Source organism: Erpetoichthys calabaricus, chromosome 1, assembly GCF_900747795.2.
Source record: "Erpetoichthys calabaricus chromosome 1, fErpCal1.3, whole genome shotgun sequence".
NCBI classification, from domain to species: Eukaryota; Metazoa; Chordata; class Cladistia; order Polypteriformes; family Polypteridae; genus Erpetoichthys; species Erpetoichthys calabaricus.
The window spans coordinates 248,276,278-248,290,192 of NC_041394.2; the positions used below are offsets into that span (position 1 = coordinate 248,276,278).

General features: G+C 38.8%; 1 protein-coding gene across 1 annotated transcript in view; it reads right to left on the bottom strand.

The window, feature by feature from the left end:
• Nucleotides 1-7,483, bottom strand: part of celf2 (cugbp, Elav-like family member 2) — a 549,771-nt gene extending 542,288 nt beyond the window's left edge. Inside the window, exon 1 of the mRNA XM_028813890.2 lies at nt 7,247-7,483. Within this exon, the coding sequence (XP_028669723.1) occupies nt 7,247-7,299 (53 nt within the window). The 5' untranslated portion in view covers nt 7,300-7,483. The remainder of the gene's footprint in view (nt 1-7,246) is intronic.
• Between the last annotated feature and the right edge of the window lie 6,432 nt (nt 7,484-13,915).

A 13,915-nucleotide genomic window follows, 5' to 3' on the forward strand; every position in this document is an offset into this window, starting at 1 on the left:
GGGACAACGCCCCTCACTCTCATCCCATTTCATTTCCAGATATTTTCCTGCAGACTGCTACATCAGGTTACAAGGGGACAGTGAAGGATCGATTCCCCGTAGTCGCAAGCCAGAGAGTGGGCTCTGCTACAGGGACCGGCGTGATTTAACTTTCCTCAGTTGGAAGATTCAGATCTGCTCGACACACTGCATAAAAATAATCTCATAGATAAGCTTCTACTGTTGCAATGAAGCTACACTCCACCGTACAGTATACAGTAAAATTAATATCGGAGTGCCTTTGCTTCACTAGATAACGACAGGTACAAAAATGTATTACAGAATTAGGTAGACGCTGAAGTGATGTGAAATTGAACAGCAGACTTGGAGAAAATAAACTTGCTCTGTGCTCGAGCAGGTGGCTTCACATTCTGTGGTTCTTTAAAAGAAAGACTGTTTTTTTTTTTTCAAAGCATAATACTCAATAAATGTTTTTAAGTGTGGCTTCGGCTTTGCATGAGCGCTGTTATTTCCTGTTCTAGCAGAGATAGGCGGTGTACATCTTTGCTCACATCTCTGTAACCAGCATTTTGAAGAGTTTAATTGAATTTGATGAGCAAAGTACTCCCCTCCAGTCTTACAGCTAGGAGGCAAACCAATGCTTGTTTAATCTTTTGTTAATGAAATCATTTTACCTTTTTTACTATTTCATACAATTGTTTAAGTGTCTTGAATTATTATATCTGGCCCTATTATTATACAATTGCAGTTGGCAAGTCATTTTTCCCCAATTGCTCTCCTTCTGAGCTTTAAGCATGCTTGAGTTACTGTAAGTACGACATATGTGTTCATCTGGCCCATGTGAAAGATATAGAAATATTAAGTAGAACGATAATGAACCACTATTTGTATAATCTGTGATATCAGTGCATCATATCTGTGGGTATATTACTGTTCGATTTTCTCAAAGTGCATTCAGACACAGGCAATTTGGAAATATAAACACCAGCATAGGGTCTGTTGACTCCACATGTATTTGCGACTTGCTAATATTTATTTTTGTCTGCAAAGCAAAAAATAGCTACCAAATACACGCAGGGACACACTGAGCCATGAATATATTTATGAATCATATCTAAGTCTCACTCGAGCATAAGAAACATATTGGCCGAATCAGTTTTGACATCCTTCTTCATTGTGACAAGTTAATAAAACACAAACTGTTTATGGCAGAAAAAAGAAAAACATGCCTACGAGTTACAAATGTGAAGATTCGGAGAAGTTTTAATTCTTTTAAGATCATAATCAAATTTTTCATTTGCATAATCTTTGGAAATAATTTTTTTTTTTTTCCTACTTCTAACTCTACCACAATATTGGAGATATGAACTCATAAAGAATATGTTTAAATACATAAATATTCATTTGCTGCCCCTACTATTGCCACTGTTTGGTCACTGGAAGTTTTAATTCAATTAAAGAATGTATCCTGCTAGTAAAATATCACAATTGTAAGGTACTCTACTTTTCCTTCCACATTCCAAGATAAGGTAAATGGCGACACTAAGTTGTCCTTGTGTTGATGTGTATATGAGCACCTGCTCCAGGACTAGATTCCATCTTGAGCCCAATTCTGCTGGCCTCAAGACCTCAAACTGGATTTAGTGAGTTACAAAATGGATGGATGGATTCTACATCAACACACTGGTGAAGCAACAGTAAATTGTAGAATTGTCTGCAAAATGCCTGTTTATTCAATGTCATTCATAGCTTTTCTCACTTTTTATGTAAATGCTCAAAGGGTCTGGGATTTAGACAGGAGTGTGGATACTTTTGGTGGAGTTCTCCTTTTGTTCTTGGCATTTCTCCATCTAGCTTGTTTCCTTATACACCTGTGTGTATTCATCGTGCACAATTTGGTTTAATAAAATATCTAGAAGGACAATGAAGAGAGAAATGTGAAGGACTGAAAATTACTGATCAGTTTTAGTCTTCAAACCATTTGGATCGTATCCTTAGAAAGGAAAAAAATCTACGATATTAAGTATGACCTGGTATGGCTGAGTTAAAGCACTAACAAGCCATGAAATTGAATACTATCTTGTATTGGCAAGGATTGTTTTCTAATTAAGCAACAGGGTTGAGATAAAAACCTGTAGCCACTGCATCCCTCTAGGACCACCATTGCTCACTCTGGATATAAAAGACTGGTATGCTGTTCAGGATGATTTACATCTGTATATGTGGATGTTGCCATAGTTGTCCCTCAGTCATCTTTAACTCTAAACTAACTGTAACGGCCCAAGAAAATATTAAGTTTGGCTATAAACTCCCGTCTGGTACATTGAGGGGAACTGCAGATTAAGTGTGGGCCACCAAGATCGGGCATTTGATTCCCTTGTTAGCACATTATTTACTGTTCTCAGAAGGGAAGAAAGGAGGTCTGTAACTCCAAACCAGGTTTGAGTCTGCACCCTGACTATGCATAAGGAAAGTTTTGAAGGGCTACTCTGTGATTATTGGAGGTACAGTAACAGTACTTTTGAAAGAGGCTAATTTAAAAATCACTGTACTGCTTAAAAATTCAACTGTATTGTTGCTAAACAGTTAACCAGAACACAACGCCCCCTCTCTTCTATTTTAGGGTGACAGCAACAATAATTGGGGTTACATAGCTGAAGGAAAGGATTTCAACAGATTCTGTACATTGGTCATGGATAGTTCTAGCCTATAATTTTCTTGGCTTTTCACTTCTTTTTTTAACCTTATGTTTAATAATCGGCCTTTCCACGCCGCTTCCTGTTCCTGGCTTATCTTTCAGGGTGCCGGGGTGACATGTACTACACACCAATTTATTTATACCACTTTTGCCTTAAAATCCGTCTTCCAATTTATTCCCCGGCTTGTTTATTTGCTGGCTTTTGCTTATCACAGATGCCTAATAGCTGTTGTTGACCTTTATCATCACTATTATCTGGTACTATTTTTGACCCCCATAATTTATGCTGAGTCACCCCTGGGTCTCACGTCAGAAGCAGGAGGTTCTGTAGCAATGGGCTGCACTCCTCCTGTGTGATACAAACATGATGCTTTTGTCTCTTTCTGAAGTGCTAAATGCCACACTTACTGTCACTGTGCACCACTAATAGCTTAGGGGATGCGCTCAGCGTTATTGTTCACACTGGTAAGCTAATGCACACAACAAGTCAGGAATACATCTTAAATTTCACTCACATTGAAAACCTGCTTGACATTATCTTTAATGATCATTTTAAAAATTAAACACTATGGGTCCATTTCATCTCAAAATTAACTAACACCAAAGGTAATGCATGAAATCTATCTTTGGTAATTTGATATCTTTGAAATGTCAGATTCATAAAAATTATCTCCTGCACCAGTTTGCCGATGACAGTAAAGGGAGATGAGATGAAATGCTGTATATTTATTGTTCCTCAAAAATGCTGATTGTCGTCATCAGTTTCAGAACCTAATGCTCTCAATGTGGTAATCTCTTTTGTGCCAACGGTACTAAATGAAAAGAAATGAATATTTTTGCAGAATTTTATTTTGCATTTAATTAAATATTTAACAAGTGTGTTGGCATGAACTGAGGTACTCTAATATAAGCCGACGCATGTTTTTTTATTACCAAGGGTTAAAAGTCTGGCAACATTGTATTACATTTGGTTTTCATTTACTTGGTTTTATATAGTTGGAGGCCATGAAACAGTTCAACATCTGTTGATCAAAAGCATCCATACTATAGTGAACATTTTCAGATAGACTTCACTACAATAACACCTTCTATTTATTCACTAGCGCTAAGATGTTCGTACAATGTCCTGTATTTGTGGGGTTTAGTTTTAATATATTAAAGTATCAATTGGAATGCAAATGATCGCCTCTGGGAGTAAAATGCATACTAAGTGAGGCTGGAAAAAAATACCTGCACAACCTGTTGGGTAGCAAAGAAGCAGTAATGTTTTTAATTCAGTCTTGCCAGTGAACAAGCTTCTGTTTTTGGCAAAATATTATTCATACTTTCGTTATGCTAGTATTAAATTATGGATTCTCCACGGGCAAACAAATGAAAACTTATTATACTGGATGAATTTAACATGACTTTTCTTTTAAAACTGGAATTGCTTATTGTGATATGACATATGGCATTTCAAATCCATCAATTCATTTTTGGAACCATCTTTTTCCATTAAAAGGTTAAAGGAAGCACGAGCCTATCCCAGTGGCATCCACACAAAAAAAACACGAAATAACCTATGATGGGATATCAATGCATTGCTGTCAAGTAGAATAATAATTAATTAACTAAACACGGCAAATTGCTCTACAATGTGCTGGACCTCTGCCCACGGTGGATCTCTGCCTTGTACCTGATGCTGCTGAAGCAAGCTGTGGCTCGCACAACACTTCACTGCATCAAGTGGGTTCAATAATGGATGGATAGTAAATAATCTGATTGACAAACATGCTGTATTGGCTCTTTTTTGTACTGTAATGTGAGCACCCATATAGATAATATCATAACACATATTGTACATAGTTAATAAAAAAATATACAGTATGTGCATTTGTCTATATCTCTATCAATCTATCACTTTATCTGTGATATATACTGTATATATATATATTATATATATATCCGTCTCTCCCAATCTAATCTCTCTCTCTCTGTATACAGTATATATGTATATATACATACACACATACAGAATATTACATACATACACACACACACACACATACATATATACATATAGTATGTGTGTGCGCATATGTGCATGTGGTTTGCCCAATAAGTTTTAAAGTGGAGAATAACGGCCTTAAGTGTGTTTGACAACAAATGGATGTTGTTTTTTAATTATTATTTCAACTGGCATCATACTACTGAAAATACGTCCAGCTTATTAACAATCTGTAAAGCAAATTACACATATTGGTCAGAATGCTTTGGTTCAGCTGCTATCATATGTGATCCTATTACATCATTCCTAGGATTTTCAACAGAATGCAAAAATTTGAAATAATGACTTTTTATTGATTTTTGTTAACTTTTTAATTAACCTTGGTTACCAAAATGTTATAATTTAAATTCTTTCTAAATTACCTGTAAAATTACCCTTTTTTGAAAAAGACTTATACATCTCTGTTAAAAATAATGGAGTTTACAATTTCAAAACAAAATTCTGAATGATTGAAATAATACGGAGCATTTTTGACCAACAAATTCATATCAATTTCAGCTGGCAGATTAGTTGTTAAAGCCGATGTTTATTAGAAAAGAAACTAAAAAGATAATGAAAGCTTCTGCAGCTTAGGCCTGAAATCAGTCTTGACGCTAGACGACTACGCTGGAACAATTAAATCTAGGATATTAAATAGCATAAATCAATTTGGTCTTCAGCATGGTCTATCACCTTTTAATCCGCTTTATTACTTGCAAATGATACTTCTGATTGTTATTATTATCACACACTAGGCTCAGTTTGGCAGACATATAACAACAACAAGAATAGTAAGCAATAAAAATAATAACAACCATCATGATGATCATCCTATAAACTAAAGCTGTTTCTCTGCTCCAAGTGCTCCCTTTATGGCTGGGCAGCTGCTGGCTGTAGCAGTGACAGCTTATCGAGATTTAATAAAGGAGAGAGAAGAGCACTGCTTAAAACACCCCTTGCCTTTCTTCACCGTGTCTTATAGTGGTCCGAACATAAATGACACACTATTTTCCTGACACCCGTACTAGATCAAGTGACACTCTGACTTTCTTTTGTAGTCACTATCAATGCGTTCTCATGGAAAATGAGCCCATGCTGTGACAAAACATACTAGAAAAAAAATCATATTTATCACCAGTAGATTAATCACCAGTGTAAATGTAATAAAACAAGGTATCTCCTCTTTCATTCTTTAATGCAATTTAGTTCCATGCAGAAAGAAAAAGCAGAAGATATTTGTTTTAAATAAAATACTATTCACTTCTATCTTACCCTTGCGTTTCATTAACATCTTTAAATCTTGCAGTCCATTACAAAAAGTTAATTGTTTCGGTGTGGTTTAGTAAACCCTAGAGAATGTTATTTATGTCAACCACCATACACCCAAATGACTTGAGTGCCTGTCTTTTTTTTTTCTTCGTCTTTCGCTTTTAATGTTCATTTTGGGATGTTTCAAATGAGATGATAAAATACAACAGGCTCAATAAATAACACATGTCCAGCTTGAAGGCAGTTCAGTTAATGATGACACCACTTAATATGAAAAAAACATAACAAAACAAAAGTATTGTCTCCCAAAATGAATTTGAATTTTAAAAAGTCTGTCATTTCTTTTAAACTCCCACATTTCAAAAACTCTCCCCATGCTAAAAACCACAGATAATTGTTCAAACTGAAATTAGCCCTATGTGGAATGAGATAGTTTAAAGACAGTTAAAAAGTAAGATGACAAGTAACAGGAAGTACAAACCTACCACAAAAGATGTTTTCTTTCACTATGAATGCGGGGAACTGTTGACACATTTCCTATTTAATGCACCAAAAATACAACTATGTGGTTGGATGGCTGTTAAAACTGTTGTGAGTACACAGAATATAAGGAGTTGGAAACATTTTTATCAGATGATATTAATAAATAATAATAATAAATTAATACAGTTTGATGGTTTAATTATTTAAGGGCCAGCCATAAGGAGCTGATAACAGACAGGCCCGTTCATTTTTAACACCCTAATGTTACCACCCTAAACACGATGGAAAAAAAAAAGAAAAAGAAAATTCAGCCCATGCACGAGCTTGCTGATGTTCATCCTCATCACATCCTTCCAAAAAAAAGTTGTGTCCAAACTGGGGCGGGGAGGGCTCGGAAGGGTTAACCAGAACTGGAGGGCTTTGCAGCCGCTTGCATGAGTCAAGCACATGACAACGAAACTTGAAAGTGCACAATGCTTTCTGTCTTGCAGCTTTCTTTCTCTTGTTAAATATACATTTGGGTTAATAGAAATAACAGTCCTCGTAATGATACCTTAAAGCAGCCGCGCATCTCCTGCATTAGCGAACTATCTGTCAAGGCTCCCCGCTTTTAAAGTCGCAAACAGAGCCCCTTTCAAGAGAGACCTCAAGCAAAGCCTGCTATTAAACACTCCACATTTTAATTACAACTTCCAGCCCTATTCGCACTTCCTCCCTTCCCCCCTCGAAGAAAGGAATGTTTTAGCAAGCAGAAAACTAACAAAGCCTACCTTAATACTTTCCAGCCTTTCAGAGGATCCAGATCAGAAATTATAGAAACCATTGTTAAGTAGCAGCGCAGGGGGGAAAGCCTGAACAAAAGCAGCGAGTGCTGTACTCTCTCTGCAAATGACAACAGCCCAGTGTAACTCGTCCTACTTCTCTGGCTGATAAGCACTTGTCATAGCTTACCTCCGCCCACAGAATCAATCCCGCACTATATTGCTTTCTAGTCTTGCCTTCATTTCTCTGCCCCTACCTTTTAAAGCCCTAGTAATCTGCTCCAACTGATCAGATGTGACCTTTTGTATGCCACTTTATCCCCAGAAGCACTCTCTGCAAAATCTCTCTTTATTAACACTGTCCTGTTTGGCTTTTTTTTTAGAGGGGGGTAGTGAGGCCTCAAGACTTGAGCAGCGGCGGTTGGAATTTTTAGGGCTCGTTTTTTTATTTTTTATTTTCTTTGAGACTCTTCTGCACCCGCATTTACGCAGTGGGCACTCTCTTTTCTGAGTTTTCTCTAATCTCGAGAGCGCATGTTTTCATCTGATATCCTCATCACTTTCAGAGATGCGTCTCCGCTTTCCTTCTCCCTTTCTTCGCCTCGCGCTCTTCGACTTGTCAATGGGTTGTCATGGTGAAGTATAAACCACCGCGGCGCCTCCTGCTCCAGTGCTGGCCGGGCCTTCCCGAGGAGCTCAGTTTAACTTTTCAGAAAATGGACCACTTTGGGCTTGAACCTCACATACACTCACACAATCTTCTTGTTCTGGATGTTTGGTTAACTTTGTAAGGGCCAATCGTAAATCAGAAATGAACGGAGCAGAAACGATTTGTCCACGGGTAACAGGTAGTTTGAGGAGCTGGCGCATAACATAATTAAGACAGATCCAGACGGAGAAGCTCCAACAAACTTAAGAAACACATTTGAGCAGGGCGCACGCTGTGTTTGAGATGCCGTCATGAATTATTTTAGACGCCGGCATTTTTCACATATGGTTTGCCTCTGATTTATATTCTGAAGTGTGCCTTTCAAAGTTGCATTGTGTCTTTTAAGGCAATCCACTTACCTCTTACAGTATATTACTCTTTTATTTTAAATTCTCTCCGTGAGCTGGTTACTGTATGAATAAATGTAACTGGCATGCATTAGATGTTTCATTTCTTTTTCCTCTGCCATGTAGCATTGGCAGAACGCGGCTGACAGCGCCGGGGGGGCAGGAGACGCTCACAGACGCAAACTGGGTGAACGCAGCATGTGTGGGCGCTAGGACGTTATGGTCATGCCATGAAATTATATAACTATTCTCTCAGCACCTCTTATACTCACTGCTGCCAGTTATTGCAAACACAGTCGGCTTTGCCTTGAATGGATCACTCTTAACACTCGTAATAATTGCTCAGATGCTTCCAGCCTATGTGCCAAGCAGTGGCCAATCTGGGTGCAGGCATCACCCGCAACATTATCCATCAATTTATTCATTTTGTAATTTACATTTCCAGTTACATAATGGTAATCTTTAGACGAGGTTTCTGCTTCAGCTACACGTCTTGGTAGTTTATTCCAAGTTCCCACAACTTTCTGGCTTCAGAAGGGGCCTGAGTTGCCTGGAAAACCTGCATATTGTAATCTTTTCAGTTAGCCAATAAAATGTGTCTTTTTGCTTGAGATCCCACTGGCTTCGGTCTTAAATTAACTTCTCTTTAGTTTCCACTGGTATCTTTGAGTACGTGATTCACCATTAAGTTGAAAGAATTCTGCTGGATCTACATTATCAATGCGTTTGAGGATATTAAATACCTGGATTAGGCCCCACAATATTTCAAGAAAGGCCCACCGCATCAACAAGCTAATTAAAAGGTCAAGCCAGTTATAGGACGCACCCTGGACCCCCAGGAGGTACTAGCAAAGTAGAGAATTAAAACTAAACTGAGTGACATAATGAACAATGCTGCACATCTTCTCTCTGACACACTTACTCTGAGGACTTTAAGGCAACAAATTATTCTGCAGAAGTGTGTCAGCAAATGCAACTGTGGGTCAATATGTCTGTAACAGCTAAGTCAGACCTTCTCTTTCTTTAAATTATCTTTCTTTATAGTCATTCCATTGTGTTCAGACCAAACTGTGTGTATATGTATTTATTTACTTACCTATCTATTTATGTATTCATTTATTTAGAGAGCTTCTGTAAAAAGCCAAATTTCCCTCTAGGGACATTATCTATCTATCTATCTATCTATCTATCTATCTATCTATCTATCTATCTATCTATCTATCTATCTATCTATCTATCTATCTATCTATCTATCTATCTATGACTGTATCTCCCACTTTGTGTTTATAATTGATGTTCCTTTCGCCCACTTGTAGTACCTCGCACTTTTCTACATTTTATTGCAATGTACATTTGCATTAATCTATTGCTATTATGGTCCTTTTATTTTGTGGGTGGTTCCCCAAGAGGCAGGGCCAAATGTCCATCTTCTTCAATAGGCCCTGCAGTATAAAGGCTGATGAATAAGAAGTCCCTGGTGGTTCATTGAATGCACTGGTGTTGGTGCATTTCCCCATATGAATATTACTGTGCATTTGTGGAATTATTGGATTTTCTGACCTTTATGCTCTGTTTTTGACTTCACTTTCTGGATTTATGTTTTTTGGACTTATTTGCCTTGGATTACCTTTGTTGTTTAAGGGAACACCTTCTGCGCCTTTTGTGCTCTTTGGAGCTTCTAGTGCTGCAGAGCATTTTTGAAAAAAAAATGTTTATGTTATAGAGATTCTTCAATCAACCTTTATGTTTTACAAGCTGAAGGTTGATGCAGACTTCCTCTTGTGAGGGTTTTCCTACAGTTTTTGGGATTTGGTGCTAGTTAACTCGAGTCTAGTTCATGACAGTAGTGCTTTTGCACTAGGGGCCAGTGGGACGCAGCCTCACCAGGTGTAGTTCAATATAAGTCATAAGCTTCCCTCAGTAAATTAACTTTTTATGACAACCCTGAACTTTGTCTTTGTCTGGAAAACTAGAAAAAAAGCTGTTTTTTCTAGTTTTCTATTGTATGTTCAAAGTATTTTTTTATGGGGAGTTGTTTGTTGGTGTCAGCCTGGATAGCACAATTGGCCCTGCAGTGTTTTAGGTTTAGGTTCAGGTGCACATGTGGTGAATGAGGATAAGTCAATAAATTATAGCACTTCTGTGATAATTTTGTTTGAGCTGGGTGTACAGCTTTCCCCCACGCACATCTGGAAATATTGTGCGTCACTGGTCACATTGTTAAAGTTTCAATCTTGACCTGTCAGTTTCTCTTGTTGTTTTGTAGGGGCAAGCACAGACGTTCCACTCTCAGTTAGCACCAGAGAAGAGCAGCAAGCAGTGGGCTGAAGGTGTACCGGAGCCATAATCTTCACAGGTTCTTTAAATCATAGCACAGACTTGCTCAATGTTGTCATCAGTAGTGGACTCCTTCTTCATGCTTAACACTTGTCCAACCATTTTTGAACTTCATAATCCATTTGTAAACACTCTGCCATGGTAAACACTATCCCCATATTGTGCAGAAAGGTGGATTTCATCCCCTGAAGCCAACATCAGCCAAAAAAAGAGGATCACATTTCTTTGGTGCAAAAAGTTAGGGAAGCATCCATATTTACTTCTTGAAAACCTGAACAAGGTTGAAACTTTACCACTGTGGTCACAAACACACCACATTTCCACATGTGCAAAGGGAAAGCTGTACAACAACTGAAACAAAATTATCACAAAAGTGTGTATAATTATTGACTTCAAATTATATAACTTGAACTTTCAGTGATGGGGCTTGAAGTATTAAAAATATTAAAATGATGGCTACCTTTCTATGAATTAGAGGTGAAAAAGAGTGCAGGCAGGGTGGAATGGGTGGAAAAGAATGTCAGGAGTGATTTGTGACAGACGGGTATCAGCAAGAGTGAAAGGGAAGGTCTACAGGACGGTAGTGAGACCAGCTATGTTATATGGGTTGGAGACGGTGGCACTGACCAGAAAGCAGGGAGACAGAGCTGGAGGTGGCAGAGTTAAAGATGCTAAGATTTTCATTGGGTGTGACGAGGATGGACAGGATTAGAAATGAGTACATTAGAGGGTCAGCTCAAGTTGGACAGTTGGGAGACAAAGTCAGAGAGGCGAGATTGCGTTGGTTTGGATATGTGCAGATGAGAGATGCTGGGTATATTGGGAGAAGGATGCGAAGGATAGAGCTGCCAGGAAAGAGGAAAAGAGGAAGGCCTAATCGAAGGTTTATGGATGTGGTGAGAGTGGACATGCAAGTGATAGGTGTAACAGAGCAAGATGCAGAGGACAGAAAAGTATTGAAGAAGATGATCCGCTGTGGCAACCCCTAACAGGAGCAGCCAAAAGAAGAAGAAGAAGGTGTTTTCATGGTAATCTAGAAGAAAAAAAACAAAGAACAAAAAAGCAAATCAATATCTGTAAAGCATCAAGCACAAAACAGTGGCACTGAGCAGCATCCTGATCTTCACCCACCACTGAGGAGGACCTCCTGGTGGCACTAAGCTTGGAAAAGAAGTCATTATTATGGTGCTCCTGTTTCAATGCAGCACAGAGATCTGGTCCAGAAATAACAAGTGCAGCATGTACAGTGCGTAGAAAATCATTTTTCAGTTGTTTCAGATTGCTTTGTCACTGTATGCCTTCACCTAACCTCACAATGGTTGGCACTGCTGTCAGGCAGTCAGAGAGTCTCGTGTTTGTCTTGTGCAGTGTGTGTAGTCTGTTTCATTATCTTCCTGTGTCATTGTTATGTCATATCATTTATTAACCTGCTTAATCCAGGTGTCTGAGCCTATCCCAGTTAGCATAGGGCACAAGGCACCAGTCCAGCACATGGAGAACACACACACACACACACACACACACACACACCACACTGACAATAAGGCCAATTTAGTGTCGCCAGTCCACCTAATCTGCTTGTCTTTGGACAGTGGGAGGAAACCAGAGCACCTGGAGGATATCCACATAGACACAGGGAGATCATGCAAACTCAACACAAGGAGGACCTGAGATGTGAACCCTGGTCTCCTTACTGTGAGGCAGTCCTTTTTCACTTCAAAGCCTTTTTATTTTGAAATTGGGATATTGCTTCTTCAGTTTAGACAGTTCACAGCCAATACATTTTCCTGGGCAGTAGGTAGTTGTGAGTCTCTCAGTCTATTTAACGTTTAGATCAGTATAGCTTGAACTTGTCAGACGATGCCTAAGGATATCATAATGATCAAGACAGACCAAGCAGTGGCATCCCATTGTTGGACTGATTTTTTTTTCCTGACATGAATGGTGTGTGAACTTGTTATTTGCAACAGAGGCAATGTTAACATCTGAGAAGTCTGCACACATTTAGGAAAATTCTGGAATGGCCCCACCAGAATTTGCATGCCAGAAATGCCACAGAATGTGTCCAGTGCATGACTTTGTTACATAAAGCTGTGAGTTTAACAGTAAAACATTGAAAGGTAATATTTTATCATGTGAAATGAATTGGAAAAATCATATCCTTTTAAACATAGTTATATTTCCCCCCTTGAATTCTGCTGCTATAATGAAAAATCGTTATCTCGGTAGAGCAAAATCTACTTGAGCGATTTTGCTTAAAATCAACAGTACTAATTAGTGTGCCAAGTTTCATTCATATTGAGTGTTTCTTTTTCAGTTAAGGTATCCACTGACTCACATCCTGACACAAACACACATAGAGGCTGACATCAGCCTGACAGTGGTCAAATTGTGCTCAGGAATGTTTAGTTTCTCTCTCTCTCTCTCTATCTCTATTGTGTAAAAGTGCTATAAACCTGAAGAAGAAATGTTGATTTAGCCATAATTGTTACAGTACATTTAGGGAAAGAGAAAAGAAATGCAATCAGATGAGGTGCAGAGCCAACAAGCACAAAATTGCATTAAAAAAAAAACTACATATTTGGCTGCTTGCCTGTCATATCTTTCTGCTATTGTATTTATGTACTGGTTAAGGGTACTTTGCTTGTTTGTATATTTTAAAGACATTTTTGGACACTCCGCCTTTGAGAAGCCATGTCGTTATCTTAAGCATTTACAAGCAGGAGAAGAGTACTTTGCTCAGAACATCTTTTGGATTTAAAAATGAGTGCAGTTATCCCAAGTGCTAGGAGTGGCTCTGCAGCATATAAGCAAAATGCATAGGGCTCTGTCACCATCCAGTACCACAAGCCTGTTGCATACGTTGGATTTGAGAAGCTCCATATGTGCTGCAGCCAAATTAAGTCTTAGTGGGTTCATTTGCTATGTGACTTGTCACTCACTCACACTGATGTTGTTGTGAAATGGTGTGAGGCCTCACTGGCTGTCCCAAAAGAAGCACATTCTAAATCAGCAAGTCTCCTAAGTGCTACCTGCTGGCTTCAGCCAAAGTAGGCTTCAAAATCAGAAACAAGGTTTGAAAGTTCAGAAAGACATAAAAGTCACACGGGCGGCACAGTGGCGCAGTGGGTAGCACTGCTACCTCGCAGTTGGGAGACCTGGGGACCTGGGTTCGCTTCCCGGGTCCTCTCTGCGTGGAGTTTGCATGTTCTCCCCATGTCCGCGTGGGTGTCCTCCGGGTGCTCCAGTTTCCTCCCACAGTCCAAAGACATGCAGGTTAGGTGG